The following is a 26,772-nucleotide window of genomic DNA, read 5'->3' as shown; positions in this document are numbered from 1 at the left end:
ACGCTTCCGCTTTCGGTCTACGAGGGTACGTAGACACACTCTCCTCTCTCGTTGCTATGCATCACCATGATCTTGCGTGTGCGTAGGAATTTTTTTGAAATTACTACGTTCCCCAACAGTAGGTGCCCTGTGGCACCCTGGTTTCAACTGGGCCGACAATGTTGGTCTTCTATGGATCTTCATGGATCCAGTATTGGTGCATCTACTTTCGTGTATCTATAGGTTGGATTCTTTCAGTTTATGCTTCTCTTCATCGACGACGGTTGTTGTTCCGATGCACTGGTTCTGTGAAAGCTTAACACGATTTTTTGACTGCCTATTACAACAATTTTTGCCCGGCTATGATGAAGGAGGGGCGATGACGGCAATGTGCCTTCCGCTCACTCCAATGCTTGTAGTTGCCGTTAGACAATCAATTAACTTGGATGTAATTTTTATTATTTTTAGTGTTCTTTGTACTGGCATTAAAGTACTAGAGTAGAAGTTTCTCCAAGAAAAACCAAACGCATCACTAGTGTTGGGAAAGAAAGACGAATCACAATCTTTGGTTTCGCAATTTTTGTATGGTATAAATCAAAGTACAAGTCACGTAAGGATCGATATGATAAAACTGAAAAGTCAGCAGAACATCTCTGAGCTTGATATCAACGCTCATCACGTGCCTCTGACACCACCACAGCAAACATCGAAGAAAATAATAACAGATCATCTCCTCACCCGAGCTTACCGCGACTTCATCGCTGATATGCAACTTTGTGGACCTTCAAGGTGGCTCGTCAAAAGTGAAGCACTTGTCGTTGAAGGAATAAGACCGACGCAACACCCCAGACACATGCCATCGAACTCTAAATCTGGCACCCTACCACAACTAAGATACCGAAGGAGGAAACCATACCTGCCATCCACAAACCACGAACTCAGCACACATTCCGTCTTCCAGATGTCGTCGATGCAGACCATAATCTGCATCCGTTTCTGGACTACCTCCCAAGCTCTGCGCCACGCTGGAGCAAACGCCGCCGCAACAACGGAGCCCGAGGACATAGATCCACCACGAGAATGCCGTCGCCGCCACGCCATCCTTGTTTGAACAGATTGGTTTCCAAATTCATTTTCAATCATAAGACAGATGGCCTCGTCAGGGAAGGATCCGATTTTTTTAATTTCAGCGTCCTCATTGTTGTCGTCGAAGTAAAACGATGAATAGCCTAAAAACCTAGATTTTGAGGGAGTACAAACGATCCACGCGCGTGGATCCGACAACCCCTCACCACCAGCGACCGCCGGCGAAGGGAAGCCGCTGAAAGATTGGCCTCTCCTGACGGTGGCTAGGATTCCAGCCACGAGGAACGAGAGGAAAAAGGAAGCACAAATATTGGTTTCACAATTTTGCCTACCAGACCAGAGTCGTGGAAAACGTACAATACGCCTTCCATCCGCGCTCGTCGTAACCAAGTTTACGCCTTCAAACCAGTTCCGTGGCCTGCTCACTCACGGGAACGTATATAGTGCACCAAGATAATTTGTGCTACCAGTGCACCGGACCCCGTTGCACATTCAAAAATATTCAAAAAAATTCGAAAATAATTGAGTGCATCGACACAACATCAATGTATGTTGTCATAAAAATTCAAATCAAAATTCAAAACAATGCTCAAGATACAAAAATGATAAATTTGACCTCAATGTGCTAATGGGCCAAAACTGAAGCCCAACTTGTGTTACGTACTATTCCGTGTCAAATTTGTTATTTTTTATCTCGAGCAATATTTTAAATATTGAATTAAAATTTTATGACAACATACATTGATGTTGTGTCAATGCACTAAATTTTTTTCGGATTTTTTAAAATGTTTTTTAATATGCAACGGACGACCGGTGCACCGATAGCACAAATTACCCCGGTACACCAGATACATTCCCGCTCACTCACAGCTCACTGGCCACGTCCACACCGACAGTCTCCGCAAAAACGCATCCAAAACTTCGCGGCAACGAGCACCCCGCGCAAAAATCCATCCGAAAACCACGCGGGCCCGCCCGCCATCCACCCAAACGAGATTCACTCCCTCCTCGCGCTCCCGCACCCCGCCTCGTCCTCACAGAAAAAGCACACCTCCCCGCCACGTCACCGATCCGCGCCACCCCTCCTCCCCCATTCCTCGCCGTCCACCTCTCATCCGACGGCCCGCGCCCCGCATCACGCGGATCCTGGCCGCTCCCCTCTCCCCAAACCCCGCGGCTATAAATCCCACCTCGCCGCGCACTCCACCACCATCAATCTCATCACCCACCACCAAACACAATCCAAGCCAATCCCACCGGAGAGAAGAGAAGATGTCGGGCCGCGGCAAGGGAGGCAAGGGGCTGGGCAAGGGCGGCGCCAAGCGCCACCGGAAGGTGCTGCGCGACAACATCCAGGGCATCACCAAGCCGGCGATCCGCCGTCTTGCGCGGCGTGGCGGCGTGAAGCGCATCTCGGGGCTCATCTACGAGGAGACCCGCGGCGTGCTCAAGATCTTCCTCGAGAACGTCATCCGCGACGCCGTCACCTACACCGAGCACGCCCGCCGCAAGACCGTCACCGCCATGGACGTCGTCTACGCGCTCAAGCGCCAGGGCCGCACCCTCTACGGATTCGGCGGCTAGGCCGAGGGCCCAGCCAGCTCGCGACGCCGCCGTCCGGCAGAGTAGTGGTATCTATCTAGTTGCTGTCTAGGGTTCGTGGTTCTCCTTGTATGTCGCTGGTGTTTGTCTGCTCCCGTCTTGTGAGCTGATGTTGTACTGGAAGAAATTTGGAATGGAAATTGCAGTAGCTTACCCCCGAATTCCTCTGCATCTCTTGAGTACGGTTTCAGTATTTTGCAATACGCTGGCCGATTTCACATCCCTGTACTCTAAAATTTTCTGCCCCCAAATCGACTCGGTTTTGCCCCCAAATCTTCTGCATTGAACACCTCTGAACTGCGAAATTCCTTCGAGCTGTTTGTCCCTCTCTGAATTAATCTCCATTGTCTGTCTCTGAATTTTTCTGCACGCCCACTCATCCGAGCTGATTCAAAATCCGTCGAGTAACAACTGCAGACGGCGATCCACCCAGCCGGAGAATGGAACGGCTTGTCTTCACCGGCACGGCGGCGGCGCAGGTACGAGCCCCAACCCAAAACCTGTTTCCACCCAGCCATTTCGTCGAACACCCGAGGTGCATTGCGTTCTCGTTGCCTGCTTCGTTCGTTCACGCCCCATGTCTCTTGCTTTGAAACAGATTGGAGCCGAGGTCGCCGCTGACCGCGGGGATGAGGGCGGTCGTGCTGCGGCGGTGGAACGCGGCCGCCGCCATGGGGGGCCCTGGAGTTGGGATCGCGTGCTCGCCTCTGCCCCGAATCGATCCACTTTGCTGCTCCCGCGACCTCCCGGTACAGATCTGCTTTACCATCTCGATGTCTTTGCAAAAGTTGTCATGATCAGCCACAGCTTCGATTTGGTAGTTCATACCAGCTTTATCGGTTGCAATTTGGATGCACTACCAATCAGGACATTTTTTTGTGGAATTCCAAAAATATTTTAAAACAAAAGACTACCCCAGAGACCTGAGTAGCTGACCTGACCATTTGAACTGTGATGTGAATCAGCCATTTCCTTTTTTATTTAAAATATAGGTGTTGACTGGCTGATAACATTCTGAAATGTGATAAGAACCAGCTGATTTCTTTGCTTGTTCTTGAAAATGGACATCGGCCAACGGACTACCTTTTGAATTATGACAAGGAGCAGCTGGTTTCTTTGGCTGAAATTAGATTTTGACTACCTGAGTAACCCGACCCATATTTTTTGATGGTGGCAACTGGTAAGAACACAGTTGATTTCCTTGGCTGATAAGATGTATGAACTGAATTCATCATGGAGAAACATGAACCAGTGTGGACCTAAAGGCGCAAAATGCAAGCATTAGGTTGATGGGGTCTGGGTTTGGTTTACAGCTACCCATGTAGTCATATATCCGAGGAATTTGTTATTGTCTGGGTGCTGAGATCTCTGGCTTTCACAGCCTTGAAATGATACGAGTACTATGATACAGTATATGAACAATTACTAGCTAGCCTTGGATTGGGATGGGAAGCAACTGATTTCTTTGCCTGATTTTGAAAATAGATGTTGACTTTGTGAAACATCTTTTTAAATTGTGGTAAGAGGCAGCTATTTTCTTCGGCTAAAAGTAGATTTTGACTACCTGACACCTTTTTGAATTGGAATAACCATTTAACCATCTTGTTTCTTTGGCTGAAAATGCATATGAACTGAACATATTCAGAGGCAGACGCTATGAAAATATATGACACATTATGGTGCTAAAGGCGCATAAATAAAGGTCGATGGGTTCTGTGTTTGGTTTTCAGCAACCCATGCAGCCATGTATTCAAGGATTTTATGATAACTTGAATGCGGAGATTTCAAGCTTTCAGCCTTGAAATGGCCAAGTGAGTACAATGATATCTAAACAGCTCTAGTTAGAACCTACATCTGGAAAACAGTCTGAAAACTGTATGTAGCTTACGCTATTCTTTATTTCACACGAGCTCAGGCTATTGACGAACATGACAATTGCACCACTTGTATACATTTTGCAACTCAGGAACCTTTAAACATTAATAAGAACGATTCACTACCATATTGGCACCTTACATTTCCGAGTTGAATTTGATTAGTTCGTAATGGTGATTGCTAATGGTATTAGTAGCTTTGGTCTCTTTACATTTGAGACTGATACCCTTAAAATCATTATAAACTGATATTACAAAATTTTTGGAACATGAAAACTGTGCACAGAATAAGATACATTAAACTACGTTTCTGCCTTTTGTATTAGTGCTTTCACTATAAATCATTGCATTGGATGGTAGATACAGGTAAAAGAAGACTTCGAGTACAAAGTAGCCCATTTGTATATTACATTACCAAAAGAAGAAAAGTATAAGCCTACATCAAGAATCAGAGTCCAAACTTAAGTGTTCATACTGTCCAAAGTGAGAAGTGTTTTTATCAAACATATACAAAGATACACAGTGTAACTAGTGCTGGAATTTCTGGTTAGATCATGTTGAGCAAGCTGCATTCTCTAGTTCATTACTTGGTTTTGTTGCTGCACCACAGGTCTTCCACTATGAACTGCATCCAAGAATTGTCTTTGTCATTCTCGTTTGCAGTTGAGGACTCTCCAGCATCCTCAAAGTCTGTAACCTGTTCTTGATTTCCTTTAGCCTGTGATGAGCTGCATTCCCCTTGTTTTTCAAATTCACCAGCCGGCACATTTTTCTTGAAAACCCGACATAGCGCATAGGAGTCCTGTAGAAGAACAAGAAAGATGAACAACCAGTCCTCGTTTCCTTTCTTTTTTTGCTTTCACATGAAACTAACTGTCTCTATGTTGGACGAATCATGAGCACATGGATGGAAAATTAATTCCATGCTAACCTTTATAATTTGAATCATATGGATGTAAAAATGCCATTCTAACCTTTCTGCTTTACTGAACAATATACAGCTGCAAACTTAAACTGTATTTATTACGCTGCTTCATTATTTTGGGGATTTTTCCTGCTTTGTTACATGCGCTAATGTGCTATATCTATGCATTGGAAGGCCCTTCTATGTTTATACGCGGTGGATTGGGGTCTGTGTCCTGTTTTTTTTTCTTTTCTGTAAGACTCACAATTAGTTATTTGCGTTCTGATAATAGAATATCTGTGTTACATCTGCAAACTTATAAACTGTGTAGATGCTGCTGCTTCATTGTCTTGGGGACTTTTGCTGCTCTGGTACATGTGCTATATCTATACGTTCAAATAACATTCTATGTTCATACATGTGCTGGATCGGGGTTCGCATCCTGCTTTTTTTTCTTGTTCTCTTTTGTAGGGCTTATCATTAGCTACTTGGCTTTTCATGATAGAATTCTGGGTTTCTAGCTAAATAAACCTTGTTTATTACCAATCTTTGGGAATGAATCTCTAGAGAATTCAGCATTATGTGCAGCAGGAAATTATATGCAAGTTCAGTGCTGACTGCAGTATGCTGCAGCCTAATAGTCTCTTAGAATATGATCAACCATCCACACTTATAAACAGTTTTTTGTGGGGTATTTGCTGTGTTACGTTTGGACTAAATGTAACCAAATTTAGTTGTCACATAAAGCGATGCACAAACTCTGAATAGTACTGCACTATTACTGTATAAACAGTCACAGAAATGTGAAATGGATGGCCCAGTATGCACAATTTTTAGCTAGCAAGTTTGCTGTGCTCTGCTCTCCCATCTAATCTACAGTTAACATGGGATCAGAAGTTTATGTTCAGTTTTACTAACAAGTAAAGTAGGAGTGGGACATGGAGAATAAAGTGCAAAGCCACCGACACAGCACTGGGCCACACCGAAGGATGTCTAAGCTTTAAGGTAGCATCAACATGCAAAAGACCTAGATTATGTGTACTCTGGATCATGAGGCGGTGGTGGCACCCCTTATGCAGTCACACAGTATGGTTTCAATTCAGAAACCAAGGATTGGATGTTACATTTGTCTTATCAAGAGCACCAAAAAAGTGCACCATGTGTGACCCCATTAGAAGAACTTCTGCTGTACTTTGTAAAGTATCTATGGTCTATGGAAGCAAGGAATACTTTATGCTGATGGATATGGGCCGGGGAAAAAGAGATAAGAACCCTAGCTTTTCATGCACTCCATGCATAAACAACGTAGTTTTCCTGAACTGCGTATGCCCTAGCTAATTTTTCCCTCTTTTATTGTCAATTTTATTTTTTCTGTTTATAATCAAAACAAAATTATTTTAGCAAGACAACATCTCTAAAATCATGCATATTTCCAAGGTATGATTACTACAAGATTGGCTGGATTTTAGTACCATGAACTGCATCCTGAGCTCACTAAATGCAGCAGAAACACAATGATTTAACTGATACTGAAAGTGAGGAGAGGAGGATGAAGGAGTAACCTGAACCCCCATGGTGTTGTTGCATTCGCTTTCCTCGATGCGGTACTCATGCATGACCCAGTTGCTCCTGATCCCCTGAGGAGCTCGGCCTTGGTAGAAGACTAATGTCTTCTTCATACCGATTGACCTCTTCTGGTAGTTGATGGATCGATCTTTGCCGGTCGATTTCCAGTATCCTGCTCGAGTTGCTCGGTTCGTCCGGCATCCATTTGGATACTTCCTATCCCTTGGCCCAAAGAAGTACCACTCAGGGTCTCTACTGGGCAGGAACGATTTCTCTTCCAAAACAAAGAACATATCCCAAGTTCAATCAGGACTCAGCAGTTGTTAGACAACAGGATGAACAACACAACAGAGTTTAATTTTTCAGGTTACCTGCTAGCTCCCAAGGCTCACACTTGTAGAGGTCTACCTCTGGGATGATGTCGAGTTCGATGCTCTGGCCATGGACCTTCCTCTTGAGGTAATAGTTCACAAGCTCCTCATCAGTTGGATGAAACCTAAAGCCTGGGGGGAGACCAACCGGCGCCATGATCTCCTGGTTCGCCTCCTCCTTTGTTGCTGATCTTTCTCTTTGTCTTTCCCCTTTGGCTTTCCCTACCGTGTCCAGCTGCTGCGCTCTTTAGCCCCTCCGTGAAATGATTCAAAGCCTGCCCTACAAGTAGCCGTGTCTCTCTTTCCAGGATTCTCACACAAGCAGGCTCTGGACGTCTTACAGCACCGAAGGATCTTCTTTTCATTTCTTTTAAATTTTGTTCTGTTTTTTATCTGGATAACACACTTTTATGATCTCCAATGCTGGTAGGTCGTGGAGGGGCGCTGTACCAGGATGAGAAAGCTGTCACGATGCCGCCTGCCTGGACCTTGCATTAGATCATGTTCTTTTGCCCACTGAACTTGTTTTTGTGCCTCACAAGCTTAGCCTCTTTGAAGTGTCGTAGAGAAGAAGAGGACTAAAGACAAGGGTGGGGAGCTATGCCACATGCATCTGTCTTGGGATCAGCATTGCAAAACAGAAAGTTTCAGAAGGGAAAAGGAAAGGTTCATGTAGCCATGAGGCCCTATAGTGTCAATGAGCTTGCATTGCTAGCCATTCAGCCATCTAGATCAGACAAAACTTTTAGCTTTAGATTCCGAGAAAGGAGTAATTGAGTGCATTCGATCATCACATTTCTAGTTGAGCATACAAATGCCTCCAGAAGCATAAGTTGATTAGAAAGCTCCTTGTGTTCAACAATACATAGAAATCAACGGCAATGATCTAGATCCTCTCTTTCTTGAATGGAAGCCGTTCGATTAGTAAGATCAAATGATCAGTCTCAATGCAAGAAATATTTATGTGTACTGCAACCTTATTTTGAAGGGGATAAATGATCTGTTAAAAAACTGGCTGTAATTTTCTCCTAAACTCCTCCAACTCTACAATGCCAACGAAGCAGATGGCGTCGCATGTAAAGAGGCCAGCGAGTAGCCTTACCCAATTCTCTACACGAAAAGAAGTGTGGTCTAAAGCAAATTCTGTTTCTAAATGTAGATTTGCAAATTACTTTGCAGTTGGTGTGACTATCCAAACGGCGAAACGGTTCAAGGGTACTATCGACCTGCTGGGCCATTCTGAAAAAGATTCAGAGGCAACACGCTTGCAGCGAAGATTCACGGTGAAGACACACATAAGGTAGACTGCAGAACTTTACTTCTGTCTTCTCTGGTACCAGCGAGGCCGGAACGATGCCCAGAAAGATGATACATCATTAGTGTTTTCGCCTGAGATCTGCATAGAAGCTTTCCTGGCCATGTGGTAAAAAGAGATGTTATTGGAGCACCACTCGGGTAACACTTTGTTGCAGTACACGGTTTTGTGAAAAATACAGTCCTAGACCTGTATGTTTACTGAGAGTAAAAAGCTGCTCCGAGCTTATATTTATTGACTTGAGAAGGATTCTGATTGACATTCTAGGGCTACTGGTAACAGCATGTGGTAACCTCTGATCTAGAATAGTATTTCTTCAACGTTTTTGTGCACAGAAGTGTTCAATTAAGCTTCTTCGTCAGTACTGATGCATGCCTTGCAATCCAAGCATGTAACGGATCCTGCTGCATAGGATTTTCCATGTTTACAGGATATAGTGCTTTGCATGTGATATTCTAAAGAAAAGGTAGGTTTTCAGCATTTGAAGATACATTTAAAGAAAGTAAAATGGTTTACTGTGAGATATCTATTTTATGATTCAAGAAGTATGAAAAAATGTTTTTTCATATCTATATGCTTGGTCTATTTTACTTATGTAATATATATGTAAACAATGTACGGTACAAATTTGGTTGCCAAAATCATACTTTAGTTGCAATTTTATTTTCTTATTTATTGATCAACAAATGAATGACGGATTTACTCAGGCAATAAGAACCAGGTGCCAGGTTTGGAGCAGATATATGCAAATTGAGCAGGCAGGTACAAACAGTTACATTTTTGTTCAATTCTATTGACATACACGGAGGCACACAACAACTATGTATGCTATGGAATGGCATAGCCTCACTCTTTCTTTTTTCACAGCAAGAGGAGAAAAAAAAGAGCCTCCAATCGAGAAGCATAATAATACATATGAACACCAAGGAAAGCATGAACAGAAGACGAAGAAAACACAAATGAAGTCTGATTGTTCCTATCATCATCATATAAATATAAATCCTCCTTATGAGTTCATCTCCAGGAAGGATTACAGCCTTCACCTTGAGGCCAGCATCGATCGATCGGTTACCCAAACTCCCAGCAATACGCTGGAAGATGGAACCCAAAAGGATTATATATACCTTATTACTGCTTAATCTTTCACCTTCAACACTCGGTGATTATTGATAAATTGCCAGCAGCACCGATCATAAAAAGAAAAAGGAAAAAATATATAGGTATATATATCAGGAGGATTATTTCCACCGACAGAAGAAGCTCTCCGGCCGCATGCATGATCAGCCGGCGCAGGAGGTGCTCTCCTCGTCGGCGGTGCTGGAGCACCAGGCGTCCTCGGAGATGAACTGCATCCAGGAGTCGTCCTTGTCTGCCTCGTCGTCTGCGTCGGCGTCAGCACCGCCGGAGGTGGACCCTGCGGGCACGTCGGGCGACGGGGTCTGGTAGTACTCCTGTCCGGCAGTGCGGCTGCTGGCGAGCAGCTGCTGGCAGGCGCCCTCGAGCAGTGCCATGCTGCACTGCCCCTCCTGCAGCTCCTCCACCTCGGCGCAGATGGCGTTCTTCTTGAAGACCCGGCACAGCGCGTAGGTATCCTGATCCATCCACCATGCATGGTATATTAACTCATGATAGGAAAAAGCAAAAACAAGATCCATCTGCTATTGTGGTTTCTCAAGTCTTTTCTGAAAGTTTATGCACACACTGATGCATGATTATCTCATGTGCAGTTACTTCTGCCAATTACTAGTCAATAGGCCTTGGGTTTTGGGCAATTTGACCCATCAGAGTGCCATCATAGGGTTGTATACATTCTTGTTGATTGTTAATCAGAAAAGAGGCCGATCGATGATCAAAGCAAAGCGGGAGAAGAAATAAGAAGACTAGCCGGCCATGGAAGAATCAGAAGGGTGCGAGGATGATGATGGGATTCAGCACGGAATAAAGCGGAAAGCGCGGGAGGACGCCGACATGCATATGGCCATGACACGAGCTGCTATCTCGCGCCAAGATGCATGAGGGCTTGCTTTGCTTTGCTTGCTCTGTAGCTTTGGTTAAGGCCCTTTAGTGCCTCATGATCAGTGCAGACTGCTCTAATCTCATCTCACCAAAATAAAGAGAACGCAGCGCAGCATGCATGGTTAACACGTAGAGTAGAGTACGTACTACTCTCTTAGAACAAAGAACGTCGCTGGAGAAAGAACAAATTAATACTACTAATGCTAAGGCCCCGGCTTTTACTTTTGTTAGTTGAATTTTTTGGACAGCGAGGCGAGGCCTACATGTTTGTCTCATCAGCTGGATGAAAGCAAAGTGACCCGACCCATACTTAGCTACTACCAGTACTCGTACCGTTTTACAGACGTGATAGAAAGCCATGTTTTAATCCTCTCAGGAAATTTTTACGCCTTCCATTTGGGATGCAAGCAGAAATTTTCTTTGCCCGGCCGGCCGGCCGGCCAGCACAAAAGAAAAGGATCAAAATTTTCTCAAAGCCCTAACTTCCAATTCCTAAAAAAGAACCCTAATTTTCCATGCATAGAAGGAGATGACGATCAGCATGCTCATGACGAGAGATATGATATAGCTAGAGAGAACGAAGGTGATCAATTATACGTACCTGGATGGCGATGGTGTCCTCGGAGTCCTTGTCGTCGAGGCGGTACTCGTGCATCACCCAATCGGTGCGCACCCCCTGCGGCGCGCGTCCGCGGTAGTATACCAGCGTCTTCTTCATCCCGATTGCCCGGGCGCCGCCGCCGGCTCCTCCGCCGCCGTGGTGCTGCTGCGTCATGACGCGCCGGTCCTTGCCGGTGGACTTCCAGTACCCTGCCCGCGTCGCCCGGTTGGTCCGGAAGCCGTTGGGGTACTTGCGGTCCCTCGGCCCGAAGAAGTACCACTCCGGGTCACGGCTCGGCAACAACGACTTCTCTGCACGCGCCATGAGGACGGATGGTGTAATTCATCAATCAGTTCACGTAGGCGAGATCACATGCGAATTCAAATCGATCGATCATACCTGCGAGGTCCCATGGCTCGCACTTGTAGAGGTCCACCTCCGGGATGATGTCGAGCTCGATGTGGAGCCCGTGGATCTTGCGCTTCAGGTAGTAGTTCACCAGCTCCTCGTCCGTCGGGTGGAACCGGAAACCGGCGGCAGACCCACCGGCGCCATACCCCGGCGATCGACGACGGCGTCTGCGTGCTCCGGGCTGCGGCAGCTAGGTTGGTAGCTGCTTCGGCCAAGGAGCAAGACGCGCACTTTGCTTCTTCTTCTCTGCTCCTGCTGGTTGGAGGAGGGTGCTGCTGCTGCCTTTACCGGGCGGCTAGCTGCCCTTATAAGTAGGTTTTCTCTTCCTCTGGGTCGATCGTCGTCGGCTGGGGTAGGAGGCACACTAGTCGTCCTCCCCTCGAGATTTTCATCGATCGGATGGGAGCCACCTTTACTAGCTACCTCCTCTTTTCCAGATTCCCTCGCAAGCTTCATCCTTTTCCTTACACGGCGCCCGACCGCCCCTCATTTCTCTCTTAGAGTCTAGACGTGTAACTCTCTCTCTCTCTCCCTCTCTCTCTCCCTCTCTCTCTCTCTCTCTCTCTCTCTCTCTCTCTCTCTCTCTCTCTCTCTCTCTCCAATCCTGGCAAGTGAATGGATCAAGTTTTCTGCGAGTGACTAGATTACTCCATTGCTGAAATAAAACTACCAAGACAGTGTCCACTATATGTCATGTCTTTATTGAGGTTTTCAAAATATCAAGTCTTTAATAAATGGTTTATATAATTATATTACATAATCTCGGTCCAACAGTTAACAAGCTGAGTACATGTTTATACATGTACAATGTGTGAAGCCATTGCTACATTGTTTGAGCATCCACACCCTATAAACACCTATAGCCTCGGTAAACACACCATCTTTCTCTCGATTCGAGAGTTAAAAGCTGAACATGCCCCCGTTAATTTAGATGTCACTTACACACATTTTATGTTTTTAAATATATATGTGCATTGTGGGGCCACTGGTCGATTTCTTAGATCATCCGCATCTTTATAAATAATTATAGATTTCAGCCTTGATAAGTGTGTCAACTTTCTCTCTCATTCACCTCGATAAGTGTTTTTTTTACCATATCCTCTAGCACCACTTGAAGGTGCTAAATATATTAAATTTATCATTCAAATTAAAGATTGGCACACAAGCTATTAGTTTAACATACTTTGCTAAGCTTAGCATTGGGTGCTAAGCTTAGCGTTAGTGCTAAGCTTTTGATCTTAGCATCTACCTCACATGCATCCTTTAGCACTAGTGCTAAACCTTTAACACTAGTGCTAAACAATTTCTCTCACCTTTAGCTTCTGCTTAACATCTAGGGATGCGGATGCTTTTAGTACACATATATAACTTAATATAACACAACTATAGTGTTCAAATAACGACATCCATCGCTACTGAGGCATATTAATTTCCATGGACGAAATGCAGCTACACTGGTTGTAGTGAGCTGAGTTGGATCAAGAATGTGGGTACACCGGTAGCTTCTACATACAAAAAGGAAGAGGAAGGAAGAGAGAATGTACAAAGCAACACCGAATCAGTTGTATCATATGGACTCTGGCTATATATGTGTCTGCGATCTTGTTAGGGAATATCACGTTTTTGTTCAGTGATGAATGATGGTTTATCTAAACAGTACCCCTACTACCATCTAGGCTGCCACATTATGGTTTCTACATGCATGCCATCTTTTAGGTAATGGAAACTAGACACACTGTCCCGCCTTGATCTACACCATACCATGCACACAAATCAGTTTGTTAAAATATGAAAAGAACCAAAAAAGGGAAATAACTCAGAGAGCTATAAATATCCAACAAGGTAATCACCTTGCAGAGTAGCTGTGCGGCTGTCTGCTGTAGCTTAAAAAAGGTCAATATAAGGAGCACATTTGCATAACCGAGACATTTATATCAGCATTTTAATTTGAATATGCTTATCACTTATGGCCATTTCCTTTTAATTCTAGGATAATTAAGATGTCTTCATTCATAAGTAATCAATTAATTGTACCTTGTGCATATAGCACCCCACATGTTACATTTGCGCCGCATCACTATATCTATATGTACACACAATGTAGAGCACTCTATCAATTAGCCGGTGCAGCGTAAAAGAAGACAATACACATGGAGCATCGGCTGTCCTACAAAAAGGTAAGAGAATATATCCCTTGCCATGCACATTTTTGAAAGTTAAAACATGCGTTTTTTTTTCTTGCTAAGTTTCAATATCAGGATCAACGTGAACAATGTTTAGCTTAGAATTTCCAACCATATTACTAATCATATCCTTGATTCATGGGCGGTCAATGGCTCTATCTCAGTTTTGCCATGTTAAGCAGAAGATAAGAGCATCTCCAAGAGGCCCCTACTCCACCCCTCAAATCACTTTTTGAGGGCTAAGGACAAAAATCAACTCCAATAACCCCTACTACATTTTTTTTTGCAAATCAACCCCTACAACATTCATAACCGAGGATCCAAAAATAATAATCCTCCAAGCCCTTAGTTCAAGGCCGCCCTACTCCATCCTCCTAACCTCCTCCCTCCAGGATCCCACCCCTCTCCTCTGCCCGATTTCGCCACCCCGCCCTTCAATCCAGGCGGTGCCGACCGTCTCCCTCCACCAGCGTCACCGAGGTCTGCCACCCTCTCGCTGTTCCGGCTCTCCATGTTTTCCTGCACTGTGCCCCAGCCTTACAAGGTGCAAGTCGCTACGGCATCGCCTCCTTGTCTGCACTGTTGTTTGTGTTGTCATTGAGAGCGAGTGTGGGTCAAAATGAAGACTTTGAGTGCAATGATATGGGAGTCTATGTGGCTTTGGAGTATCTGCATCACATTACTGCTAGATGAATTCCTTGATGTCTAGAGAAGGATGGAAAACCCTATAAGCGCACGATCAACTTCGAAATGACCCTTTTTCCGACGAAGGAGCCCCTCTCCAATTTTAATTAACCATGAAAATGATAAACAACAGTAGGTAATATATATCAAACATGAGCCTTGGCTCGGACCGTGGCCAACACAAGCGATCAACTCAAAGATGATCTTTTTTTCAGCACTCGTGGTAATGATATGTGTCCAAGTAGTTTATTTACTATATTTTTGTTGAAAACACCGACTACATTGGATGAACTATGTAGTTTGATGAACATTTCCTAGTATTATTTGATTTTTTTGTGTTCAAAATTATGAATTTGAACATTGTTGAGTTTTATGCGTAGACATATTATAGTTCAAATTATTGTGGTGTCACATAGAGCAAATGTGCAACAAGAAGATTTTCTTTACAAAGCTGAGAAATGAAGGGCAATGTTAGAGTTTTTAGGGCTGAGAAAGTAGGGGGTGCCCTCAAATGACCCCTCGAGGGCCTTTCTTGGAGATGCTAAAGCAACTAACGCAATGGATGAAAATTAGCAAAGTATTTTTATTTTTATTTTTGCACAACTCACAAATGATCGTATTTAACACACAGTAAAAATATATTGTCATGCTTTTTGTCCATTTTCTACATGCATACGCTGTTTGTCTACTTTTTTTTTAGAAAAGCTTGAACGATGTGATTTTCTTGCTAAGTTTTAGGACGCTGATAACTGCCACATGTGTGGGTGTTAAGGGGTCTACCCACACATTTTGTGTGGTGTCTAAGAGGATCAGCCCACACTCCTACGTGTGGGCAAAACAAGTAATGCCCATACATTTTTTTCCTCCCGGTCCCTCTCACACGCCTACATGTGGGCGAAATAGATAACACCCACACGTCCGTACGTCAAGCCTCCTACATCATGGTCCTGCACGCCCCGACTGACAGTCACCATGCGCCCCGCAGTTTTCATGGTCTGGACCTCTCTTCCATGTTCGTTTAACTGCAGTTTCCATGTCGCTGAACTACAGTTGCCATGGTTGCTCAACTGCAGTTGCCATCTCAGGTCAAGTGCCAGATGTCATTTTTGAACAACTGCAACTGTTGCCATGTATGGTCTGGTTTACTATAGTTGCCATGATTTAAAAACTTTAGGGGTTGCCACCTACTAACACTAGGCAGTTGCCATATATGGTCTGGTTTACTACAGTTGCCATGATTTGAAAACTTTAGGAGTTGCCACCTACTAACACTATAAAGAGACATGGCAAAATAACATGTTCGGGTAAAAAGAGAGTTGCCATCTGCTTACAAGCACACTAGGATAGTTGCCATGTACCCTGCAAAACACATGGCAACTGACATGTTCGGGTAAAAGAGAGAGTTGCCATCTGCTTACAAGCACACTAGGGTAGTTGCCATGTACCCTGCAAAACACATGGCAACTGGCAGCTTTGAGTGTGGGAGAGGAGACGGGCGTGTGGGCAAACTGATAAATGCCCACACACCAGCCCCTGTGTGGGCGAACTGCTAAACGCCCACACACCGGTCCCTCCGTGTGATAAAAACGAACGTGTGGGCGACCGGATGAATGCCCACACACCAGCCCAGTCCTACATGGCACCACAAACATGTCAAAATTCATGCAACCACAAACGAACGTGGATCCACGCGTGTGGGCGAGATGCAAACGCCCACACGTGTGGGCGTTAGTGTTTCGGAAGTTTTAAAAGCGGGATTGTATGGAACCATGTTTACATTAGTACTATATATATACTATTAATTCCATATTCATGGCTCATGAGTGTACACGCCAATGTACTGAAGACAAAAAGCAAAGAAAAAAAGAAGAGGAAGAAGAGAGAACCGTGCATAAAAATATCTTTAGATTTTTTTAACCTTTAAGTACCTTGAATAAGAAGGGCATACAGATCAAGAGCTTTGCTGTCATAGTCTCTCTTTGATGCGTGCTACGTATCAGCTTTTCCTTTTAGCCATAAGTTGTCCCCGCCTTTCAATCGACCGTGCTACAAACGCAACTCATGAGGGAAATTTGACTTAAGGCAGGAGCAAGGTTAAGATCATGTACACCACACCTCCCCACTAACGGTACGAGACTAAACTTTACAGAATATAAATCATGATTAAAATTATTATTAGCATGCAGCAATCTAGCATACTAGAAGAACATGGAAACATGTACAGCACCATTGCACAAGTAATGGCAACCATAATTAGAGACATGAACAAATCATGACGCACGTACTATTTGTTTGTAGCTATAGCTGCTACAGAAGTGATGTTGTTGATGACGCATTGGTGAAGACAGGTCGAAGCAAATGACGTTGGAGACGTCGGTACGCGATGTGGCCCGACTTGGATGGAAGACACCCGCGGTGACGAAGTTGGGCAGTCGCACGAAGCGCTTCCCAAAAACCTAATTCTTCCTTTCCCTATGCAGGATCACAAGGACGAAGGGTTCTAGAGACCTGCTCTCCGGCTCGCTGGTGCACACACACATTTGGAATGGAGTAGACTATGATGACGTTGCAAGTTGTGAGATGAGGCAAAACCCTAGCTTGTTTCGGTGTATCTTTGGCCGTAGCTGGTAAGTCATATTTATAGGAGGACCAAGGCGGTAGTGTGTCGTGATCACGGTCTCAAACCGACTATCGGGGTTGTGGTGCGACATATGCCAAGGGGTGGCTTGTCATGAAGAGGGCCAAGAGTACGTCGCCGGGCTCTAGAGGCGGGAGTGAGCGAGAATGCCTAAGCCGGCGAATCTTACCCAGGTTCGGGACTCTCCTGGGAGATAACACCCCTAGTCCTGCTCCGCGGGGTTTCCGCATGATCACTATCTCAACAAGGTAACTACAAGGTTGCTCCTTGAGCTGTTTGGCTAGAGGAGAAAGATGAGCGTGGCTAGCCTTTCTTCCCCTCGCTATATGTGTGTGCGCGCGCTAAGGTTCTGAACCCTTTGCATGGGTGACCTGGGGGATTTATATAGGCTTACCCGCCAGGGGTATAATGGTAATCCGGCCGGGTGTGGGACCCGGCCGTTAGTCTCTCTAAACACCGGCTTCTCCGCCGGCTGCTAGGGCCCGCTGCCTGGTGGGTCCCGCTGGCTGTCGTGTACTCATCCGACAGGCGGCGCCCGCCGCTTGCGGGTCCGGTTGATCACTCTGCACTGTAGCCTCGTTACTGATGACGGATGATTTGTCGGGGAAAGCATGGCTACAGTACCGCCGCCTGGTGGGCGTTCACTGTAGCCATTCCCCGTTTCCTCTGGTTAATGGTGCACAAACTTTGAGGGGGGAGGGAGCCGCCTGGTGGGAGGCGGATCACCCCCGTCGCCGCCTTCTGGAGATCTGGCGCCTTCTAGGGTTCACCGTCAGGTAGGGCCTGCCGCCTGCGGGCCGTACTGACAGGTCATCATGGGAGCGTAGCTCCCTAGGTAGTAGGTGATGTCACAGGATGTGTGGCTACAGTACCCCGCCGGATGGCGGCGTCCGCCAGGTACACTCGTACTGTAGCCGCGCTCAGCCCGGGATTCGAGGGTGACATGTTGCACCGTAGCCATGCCCTGTTCCGTCGTAGTTATGCAGGTGCAAACTTTGAGGGCACGAGGGGCCGCCTGCTGGAAGCCGGCCGCCTCGTAGCCACCTTCCGGTATCCTGCTTCCTTTTGGCAGCCGGTCGCCTGGACCAACCGGCCTAAGGGAGCAGTCGTCCGTCCGGGAGGTATGAGGGGCGCAGTCGGCCCCGATGTCTTGTAATATCATGAGGAGCTGATGAGGCTACCCGTGGTCATTTACTCCGACAGTAGTCCCCGAAGCTAGTGGGACGTCACGGCTAGAAAGGCAAGAAGCCCCAGCAGCTTCCTATTCTGAGTTGTTTGGTCAACTTGCTTCATCCGTCTTCTGGAAGTGTCGACAACAAGGAGCCGACCATCACCAGGACGACCGCCTGGTGAATTCGAAACGTCATGGTGGGACCGAGTAGCACACCTGCCGGGTGGTAGGCCAGCCGCCTGTTGCTTGCCTGCCACATGGGCTAACAGGCCAGACCGGCCTGCTAGCCCACGCGCGCGACGGGACGTCGCCGCAGGCCGGGGCCCGCCACTACAGGGCCTCGGCACGCACGTGTATCTGCTGCTGCCAAGGTGGGCGGTTGGGCTTCTGCGGCAGTTAATACGTGCCTTTATCGTGCGGTAAATCATGGGAATATGGGGGGAGTGGGCGCAGTTAATCCCACGACCCCCCACGTCTCGCCCCCTCGGCTTCGCCGTCTGGGGCTATAAGTAGGGGGAGGAGGGGGGCGGCAGACGCACGCGCGCCCTCCTCTCCCTTTGTCTTCGCCATTTCTCTTCTTCTTCTTCTTGCTGCCACCGCGCCCCTGCTTCTTGCCGAGGCGCTGCCGCAGCTCGTCGTCACCGAAGCCCCCTCATGTCGCAGCTTTCTTGCCTACTTACCGTCGCGGCGCGCCTCCGCGCAGCATCGACGCCCATGGCGCGCGAAAGGGCCGGCGACTAGGAAGGCTCCAACATCCACGAGGATCACCTCTCCTTCCTCCACCGGACGTGCCGGTTGCCTCTTGAGGCACGCGTGAAAGCGCGTGTTCTCCCGGAGGCAGAAATCTCGCCGGCACCGGAGGACGGAGAACACGTCGTCTTCTGTTCTCACTTTCTCCACAGCTTCGGCCTGCCAACAAGTAGCTTCTTCCGCTCATTTCTGTCCTTCTACCGAGTCCAGCTGCACCACCTCACGCCGAACACGATGGTGCTGCTAGCCGCCTTCGTCACTCTCTGCGAAGGCTACCTTAGCATACTCCCCACCCTCGAGCTCTGGGGGAGTTTTTCTACCTCAAGCTGGGTACCGCCACCAAGAGCGAGGCGGCCCGGTGTGGGGCTTGCGTGGCAGTGCGGCGCTCAGGGACAGGGGTCCTCTTCCCGGCCCTTTCACTGACGCAGTCTGTCAAGCTATGGCAGCGCTCCTACTTCTACGTCCGGAACGTCAACCTGGCAGAGGACTACATGAACCTGCCGGCTGAGCCACGCACCAACTGGCAGTTCCGGCCAAAGACTCTGTCGGCCGCCTCCTTCACCGCCGCCCTCGCCCGATTATAGGTGATGATGGAGTCGGAGGGCCTCAAGGCCGCAGATCTGCTGACCGGCTTCACAGCACGCCAAGTGCTCCCCCTTCAGTCCCGGCCCCACATCATCCGCCGCATGAGCGGGCGCTGGGACCCATGCCGGATGAGCACCAAGGAGATGTCGGATGTGGAGATCGTCCGGCTAGTAAACTACTTCTCCAACTGCAAGCTCCCGGAGAAGGAGTGGCAGTTTGGCAAGCCGCCGTACAGCCGAGCGCACCCTCCTCCTGCAGTAAGTCTTTTTGATTTTTTCTTCCTTCATTCGTCCGTGTTCTTCTTTTTGCCGCCTGACCAGTTGGCCATGGAACAGATCCTCTCGACCCATTCGGCCACCGACGCCCTAGAGCCAGGCCGCCAATATCAGTCGAGCCAAGCAGAGAGCAACGTGGAAGACCCCGACTTGGGGGCAGCCGCTGTTGGGGAACGCAGTAATTTCAAAAATTTTCCTACGCACACGCAAGATCATGGTGATGCATAGCAACGAGAGGGGAGAGTGTTGTCTATGTACCCACGCAGACCGACTGCGGAAGCGTTGACGCAACGTAGAGGAAGTAGTCGTACGTCTTCCCGATCCGACCGATCCAAGCACCGTTACTCCGGCACCTCCGAGTTCTTAGCACACGTACAGCTCGATGACGATCCCCGGGCTCCGATCCAGCAAAGCATCGGGGAGGAGTTCCGTCAGCACGACGGCGTGGTGACGATCTTGATGTTCTACTGTCGCAGGGCTTCGCCTAAGCACCGCTACAATATGATCGAGGTGGAATATGGTGGCAGGGGGCACCGCACACGGCTAAGGAACGATCTCAAGGATCAACTTGTGTGTCTAGAGGTGCCCCCTGCCCCCGTATATAAAGGATCCAAGGGGGAGGGGGCGGCCAGCCAGGAGGAGGGCGCAGGAGGAGTCCTACTCCTACAGGGAGTAGGACTCCCCCCCCCCAATCCTAGTTGGAATAGGATTCCCCGAGGGGGAAAGAGAGAGGGGGGGCCGGCCACCTCTCCTTGTCCTAATAGGACTAGGGGAGGGGGAGGTGCGCGGCCCACCTTGGGCTGCCCCTTTCTCCTTTCCACTAAAGCCCACTAAGGCCCATATAGCTCCCGGGGGGTTCCGGTAACCTCCCGGTACTTCGGTAAAATCTCGATTTCACCCGGAACACTTCCGATATCCAAACATAGGCTTCCAATATATCAATCTTTATGTCTCGACCATTTCGAGACTCCTCGTCATGTCCGTGATCACATCCGGGACTCCGAACTAACTTCGGTACATCAAAATGCATAAACTCATAATAACTGTCATCGTAACGTTAAGCGTGCGGACCCTACGGTTCGAGAACAATGCAGACATGACTGAGACACATCTCCAGTCAATAACCAATAGCGGGACCTGGATGCCCATATTGGCTCCTACATATTCTACGAAGATCTTTATCGGTCAGACCGCATAACAACGTACGTTGTTCCCTTTGTCATCGGTATGTTACTTGCCCGAGATTCGATCGTCGGTATCCAATACCTAGTTCAATCTCGTTATCGGAAAGTCTCTTTACTCATTTCATAATACATTATCTCACAACTAACATATTAGTTGTAATGCTTGCAAGGCTTATGTGATGTGCATTACCGAGAGGGCCCAGAGATACCTCTCCGACAATCGGAGTGACAAATCCTAATCTCGAAATACGCCAACCCAACATCTACCTTTGGAGACACCTGTAGAGCTCCTTTATAATCACCCAGTTACGTTGTGACGTTTGGTAGAACACAAAGCGTTCCTCCGGTAAACGGGAGTTGCATAATCTCATAGTCATAGGAACATGTATAAGTCATGAAGAAAGCAATAGCAACATACTAAACGATCGGGTGCTAAGCTAATGAAATGGGTCATGTCAATCAGATCATTCAACTAATGATGTGACCTCGTTAATCAAATAACAACACCTTATTCATGGTTAGGAAACATAACCATCTTTGATTAACGAGCTAGTCAAGTAGAGGTATACTAGTGACACTAAGTTTGTCTATGTATTCACACATGTATTATGTTTCCGGTTAATACAATTCTAGCATGAATAATAAACATTCATCATGATATAAGGAAATAAATAATAACTTTATTATTGCCTCTAGGGCATATTTCCTTCAGCCGCCATGGAGGACGACGACGCCACAGGCGGTGGTGGAGGTGGAGCAGACGGATCCTCAGGAGGCGGCCTTGAGGACTGGCCAGATGATGATGATGAGGAAAACGAGCCGCGCCATGCTCACGGCGCCGACAAGGCGAGCGCGAGCTCCTCAGGCGCGCCGAAGCGCCGGGCCGACGCCGGGATATACGGCAGTTGGCCCAAGAAGCTCAAGTCTTCGGCTGCCGCGACCAGGCGGTAGGAGGCCCCCGCGAGGGCGGCCCAACACCAGAAGGCCCCAAAACAACACCCGATGGTGTCTAGGTAAGTACTTTGGCCTTTCCGTTGTTGCCTTGTGTTTGCTCTTCTTCTTTTCTTACAATACTTTTTCTCAATTCTTCTTTTTTGACACGAACAAGGTCCCTCTCTCTCTTGAGCGGGCCCCGTCCGTCTCAGTGATTGGGGGGACAGGCGGCTCCGCGGGGCCCCGCCGCGTTGACCCACTCGCCGACCTCCAGGAGGCAACGAAGAGGAACGCGCAAGAGGCGCGCGAGGAGCGGGAGAAGGCAAAGGCGGCCAAGGCGGCACAAGCGGAGGCTGACGAAGCGGCCAAGGCCCAGGACGACTTGGCGGCCAAGGAGCAGGCAGACACGGCTGCCAAGGCTCAGGCGGAGGAGGCGGCGCACAGCCGGACCGTGGAGCTCGTTATCCCACTGCACGCAGAGCCACCGGCGCCGGAGGGCCAGACGCCGACTGGAGGGACCGGCGATGCTCAGCTGGTCATGGAGAGGGAGGGCGGAGGCCCCGTCGTCTTGGAGGCGGAGGTGAATCCTCGCATGCCGACTGGCGACGCACAGAGCAGCCGGCTAGAAGCGCCGTTGGTGCCGCCGTCTGGCGGTGAGCTGGTGGTGGGGCCGACTCCTATGGCCCGTACTCCGGTGCGCCAGCGTCCAGAGAGGGCGGCCTCAGCGTCACGGCCGTTGGAGGTCGGGGCCACGAGCTCGTCGACCCCCAATGCTGAGGCCACCAGTGCCGCCCCACCAGGTTGGACGTCTGGAGGCGGCACAGGTGTGTTGAACATTGCCGCGCAAGAGGTCCATGCTTGGTTTAATGCCTAAGGCACCGCCCTCCAGCAGTATACACAGGAGTTCTTGGCGACGCAAGCGACCGTTCGGGTAAGTTTCTTGCTTCTTGCTTTCAATTCTTATAATCTTCCATGGGGACGCGCCAGCGCACCCACTAGCTGTAGCCCCCGAGTTTCGGGCCGGCTGCTGAGCAGGCGGCTTGGAACTTAAAAGGTAATTTCCGACTGCTGACTTGTTTTTTCTTCCATTGTCTTTGCTGCAGGATTATCACAACATCCGCGCAGCCGCCTACAACTCCCAACTCCAGGAGCTGGCTAAGCGGATCGCCGACTTGACCGAGAGCCCTAGTAAGCACTCCGTCTTTTTTCTTGCAGGGGCGCGTCAGCGCACCCGCTGGGTGTAGCCCCCGAGATTCGTGCCGACTGCTGAGCAGTCAGGCCGGATCTCCCGGCGACCACTTGTCTTCTTTGTTGATTGCTGATACGTTTATCTTTTTTATCTTTGCAGGGGCAGCCCCGACTTGCAGCGGCACCTGGGCAAAGTCCAGATCGAGCTGCGCGCCAAGGAGGAGGAGCGCAACAGGGCGGCCCAGGAGTGCGACCGCCTGGCCAAGGAGCTGGCGGAGCGTCACAAGTGGAGCTCTAGAAGATGAAGGAGGCGGAAGACTCCTTCACAGCCGAGTTCGAGACTTAACGCTCGCACTGGGCCGAGAAGGAGAAAATCCTTTCCGACGGCTATGGCGCAATTGAGGACATGATCGATGGTAAGTCCTGTTTTTCCTTCGAACAGCCGCCGACCGCATCAGGAGTCGGCTTCCAGCTTCTACTTTTCTGTTATTCTTCTTGTGCAGAGTTCTTCCCCGGCTACGCCGTCGCTGTGAGCCAAGCCATCGAGGCATGACGTGAGCAGCGTAGGAGGGTTGGAGTGGAGATTCCTCCCAATGCACCTTGGAACCTCAACGAGCATCTCCTCACCGTCAGGACGCGTCTCCAGCCAGCCCACCGCATGCTCCGTCACCTTCAGCGCATCGGGGCCCAGATGCTGACCGCCCTCTGGCCGAACGTCCAAGTGCTTCGCACCCCCAGTCGGACTGCCGACTGGCTGGAAGCAGTAGTTGGCCGCTTCAAGGCTTGGAAGGGCGCTGCAGCTCGGGCGGGTGCGCGGAAAACCTTGGAGTTCGTCAAGGCATGGTACCCCGAGCTGAACCTGGACCAGCTGGCCACTTTTCGGGCTGAAGCCGGACCGGAGTTGGCGGCGGTGGACCATGAGATTTCTCAGCAGGCGGCGGCACTTGCTGAATACGCCGACACCTCCATCTTCGTCCCCGACCTGGATGAACGGGGCGCCGTGGTGCCACCCGACTGGTTCGGGCTGAACCCGGATGACAAGGACGACTCGGCAGAGGAGATCGCCTCCAGCGTCGAGGGTGATGAAGATGACGTGCCGAAAGATAGAGTAGACGGCCAGCCTCAGCCCGATCGAGCCTTAAGCAACGAGCCGCGTGCGACTGCTGCTGATGCTGACCATGCGGAGACTCTCCAGTCGGCCACTCCACTAGCCGACGCCGCCAACTCCACCAACCTGTCGGACCCACCTGTTCGTCCTTTGGCCTAGGCGGCCAGTCTTATCTTATCTTTTCCTGCGCTTGTAATTCTTTGAACAAGTTTTGTTAAATTTACGCAGTTCCACCCACTGGGGGTGTATTCATACCTTGTTGAATTCTGGCTATGAGCTCTATGTAAATTAATCGCACAAGTGTGTGCTTTACCGGGTTCTATCTTGCCTTGCTTTCCTGTTCTACTTTGGCTTTTTTCCTTTGCCGCTTTCCTTTGGCTGCCGCCCTGCCAGCCGGACAGCCGCTCTGCGGTCTGTGGCTGGGTCAGGGACTTAGCAGTTTTAGGAAGACAAGTACTTTGGCCTCTTAGAACGTAGCAAGTCAAAATGAGAAGCCGGCCGGCCGGCTGCTTATCAGCCGGACGGTAAAGGCAAGGAGCCGACTTGGCCTATACCAACACATTTTTCCTTAGTCATTTTTCGTGTGGACACCGTTTCCTGCCTTTAGCTCTTACCAGTTGGACAGTCGCTCTATGAACTGCGGCTTAAGGCAAGAGAGGGCTCCAGATGTCGGCACACTACTTGTTCGACTGCAGGTAGTGTTGGCATAGGACAAGGCGGCAAGCCCTCGGGCCGACTGGTCGGACTCGGTGCCAGGCGGAAGAATGAAAATAACATATTCATAGGCAGAAACTTATCATATAGATAGAAAGGGTAGCCCCCGAGTGCTCCTCGAGGGTCCCGATGTATTAGCTCTTAATACGAAAGGTAGCATGATACATACTAAATTAACTATAAAATCTTCGAAGGAGATTTGCGTTCCATGGGCGCTCCATCTCCTTGCCAGAATCATCCCTCTTGAGCGCCCTGGGCTTCTGCGCGTCGATGAGGTAGTAGGACTCGTTGCCCAAAGCTTTGCTGATGACAAAAGGCCCCTCCCACGGGGCCGAGAGCTTGTGTTGGCCAGCTTTTCGCTGGATTAGTCGGATCACAAGGTCTCCTTCTTGAAAAGATCGGGTCTTGACCTTTCGGCTATGGTGGCAGCGCATGCCCTGCTGGTAGATGGCGGACCGGCTAAGTGCTAGCATCCATCCCTCTTCCAACAGGTCGACGCCGTCTTCTCATGCTTCCTTTGCTTCCGCTTCTGTGTACATGGTGACGCGAGGCGAGTCAAACTCGATGTCATTTGGGATGATGGCCTCGGCCCCGTACACAAGGAAGAAAGGAGTGAAGTCGGTTGATTTGTTTGGCTTGATCCGGAGACTCCAAAGGACGGCCGGTAGCTCATCGATCCAGCAGCCGACTGAGCGCTCCAGCGGCTCGACCAGTCAGGGCTTGGTGCCAGACAGGATGAGGCCGTTTGCTCGTTCGACTTGGCCATTTGACTGTAGATGAGCAACGAACGCTAAATCCAGTCAGATGCCCTGCATCACGCAGAAATGGGCCAAGGCGCCTTTGGCAAAGTTTATGCCATTGTCGGTGATAATGCTGTGTGGTACACCATACCGGACGGTGATATCTGCAATGAAGGTCACAACAGTCAGACCATTCAGTTTCTTGATTGGCTTCGCTTCTATCCATTTGGTGAATTTGTCCACGGCGATCAACAGATGAGTCATGCCGCCGCGTGCTGTCTTGAATGGGCCTACCATGTCCAGCCCCCAAATGGCGAAAGGCCAAGTTAGGGGGATGGTTTTGAGTGTAGAAGCCGGCAGGTGTTGCTTAGAGCTGAAATGTTGGCATCCGTTGCACTTTTTTTTACCAAGTCTTTGGTGTCATCCAAAGCAGTTGGCGAGAAGAAACCATGGCGGAAAGCTTTGGCGACAAGGGATCTAGAGGCCACGTGGTGGCCGCACTCGCCTTGATGAGTGTCTCTGAGAATTGCTTTCCCCTTCTCTTGCTCGACGCATCGTTGGAAAACGCCAGTTACGCTGCGCCTGACAAGCTCTCTGTTTACTATTGTGTATGCTGCTGCCCGGCATTGCACTTGCCAAGCCAGGATCTCATCGGCTGGTAGCTCGCGGCTCACCAGGAAGTTGAGGATGGGATGCGCCCACGATGGTGTTCTTCGACCACTATCATCACGACCACTGGTATGAGGATGGTTGGGTTGGGAGGCGGCGGGTTGGAGTCGGCCGCCATTTGTTGTGTCGTTGAAGTCCCCGGACCGACTGCTGCAGCCCCCGGGCTGGGTCCTAGAATCCCTGGGCCGACTGCGACTGCTGTAGTTCCCGTGCCGCCTGCCGAAG

At 49.0% G+C, this 26,772-nt stretch overlaps 2 protein-coding genes and 1 pseudogene across 3 annotated transcripts; 1 reads left to right on the top strand and 2 right to left on the bottom strand.

Annotated features, from left to right (window-relative positions):
- The first annotated feature begins 3,023 nt into the window (after nucleotides 1-3,023).
- On the top strand, nucleotides 3,024-9,053 carry LOC123104745 (uncharacterized). Of its 2 annotated transcripts, none has more exons than XM_044526618.1 (3): nucleotides 3,024-3,146; nucleotides 3,266-3,416; nucleotides 8,562-9,053. In XM_044526618.1, exons 1-3 carry the CDS (start codon nucleotides 3,108-3,110, stop codon nucleotides 8,684-8,686), a joined length of 315 nt encoding a protein of 104 aa, XP_044382553.1. In that variant the 5' UTR covers nucleotides 3,024-3,107; the 3' UTR covers nucleotides 8,687-9,053. The 2 variants fall into 2 exon arrangements, with proteins under 2 accessions (XP_044382553.1, XP_044382554.1); XM_044526619.1 differs by lacking the exon at nucleotides 8,562-9,053 and adding an exon at nucleotides 7,813-8,492.
- Nucleotides 4,528-7,724, bottom strand: LOC123104744 (NAC domain-containing protein 86-like). The gene is made up of 3 exons (XM_044526617.1): nucleotides 7,383-7,724; nucleotides 7,008-7,285; nucleotides 4,528-5,343 (listed from the first exon to the last, which is right to left on the bottom strand). The coding sequence occupies exons 1-3, from the start codon at nucleotides 7,537-7,539 to the stop codon at nucleotides 5,125-5,127; spliced, it is 654 nt and encodes a 217-aa protein (XP_044382552.1). The 5' UTR covers nucleotides 7,540-7,724; the 3' UTR covers nucleotides 4,528-5,124.
- A 595-nt stretch (nucleotides 9,054-9,648) lies between the features above and the next one.
- Nucleotides 9,649-11,869, bottom strand: LOC123107672 (NAC domain-containing protein 86-like; annotated as a pseudogene).
- Nucleotides 11,870-26,772: the final 14,903 nt, after the last annotated feature.

This window comes from Triticum aestivum, chromosome 5A (assembly GCF_018294505.1).
Source record: "Triticum aestivum cultivar Chinese Spring chromosome 5A, IWGSC CS RefSeq v2.1, whole genome shotgun sequence".
NCBI classification, from domain to species: domain Eukaryota; kingdom Viridiplantae; phylum Streptophyta; class Magnoliopsida; order Poales; family Poaceae; genus Triticum; species Triticum aestivum.
This window is presented reverse-complemented; position numbering and strand designations above follow the sequence as displayed.

What these genes read in the sequence shown, in the direction of transcription:
- LOC123104745 (XM_044526618.1), top strand. Translation starts at nt 3,108, where the DNA reads ATGGAACGGCTTGTCTTCACCGGCACGGCGGCGGCGCAG. An exon ending in CCGGCACGGCGGCGGCGCAG is followed by an intron (nt 3,147 to 3,265) that starts GTACGAGCCCCA and finishes GCTTTGAAACAG; the next exon opens with ATTGGAGCCGAGGTCGCCGC. An exon ending in GCTGCTCCCGCGACCTCCCG is followed by an intron (nt 3,417 to 8,561) that starts GTACAGATCTGC and finishes ATTACTTTGCAG; the next exon opens with TTGGTGTGACTATCCAAACG.
- LOC123104744 (XM_044526617.1), bottom strand. Translation starts at nt 7,539, where the DNA reads ATGGCGCCGGTTGGTCTCCCCCCAGGCTTTAGGTTTCATCCAACTGAT. An exon ending in TGAGCCTTGGGAGCTAGCAG is followed by an intron (nt 7,286 to 7,382) that starts GTAACCTGAAAA and finishes TTGTTTTGGAAG; the next exon opens with AGAAATCGTTCCTGCCCAGT. An exon ending in ACAACACCATGGGGGTTCAG is followed by an intron (nt 5,344 to 7,007) that starts GTTACTCCTTCA and finishes GTTCTTCTACAG; the next exon opens with GACTCCTATGCGCTATGTCG.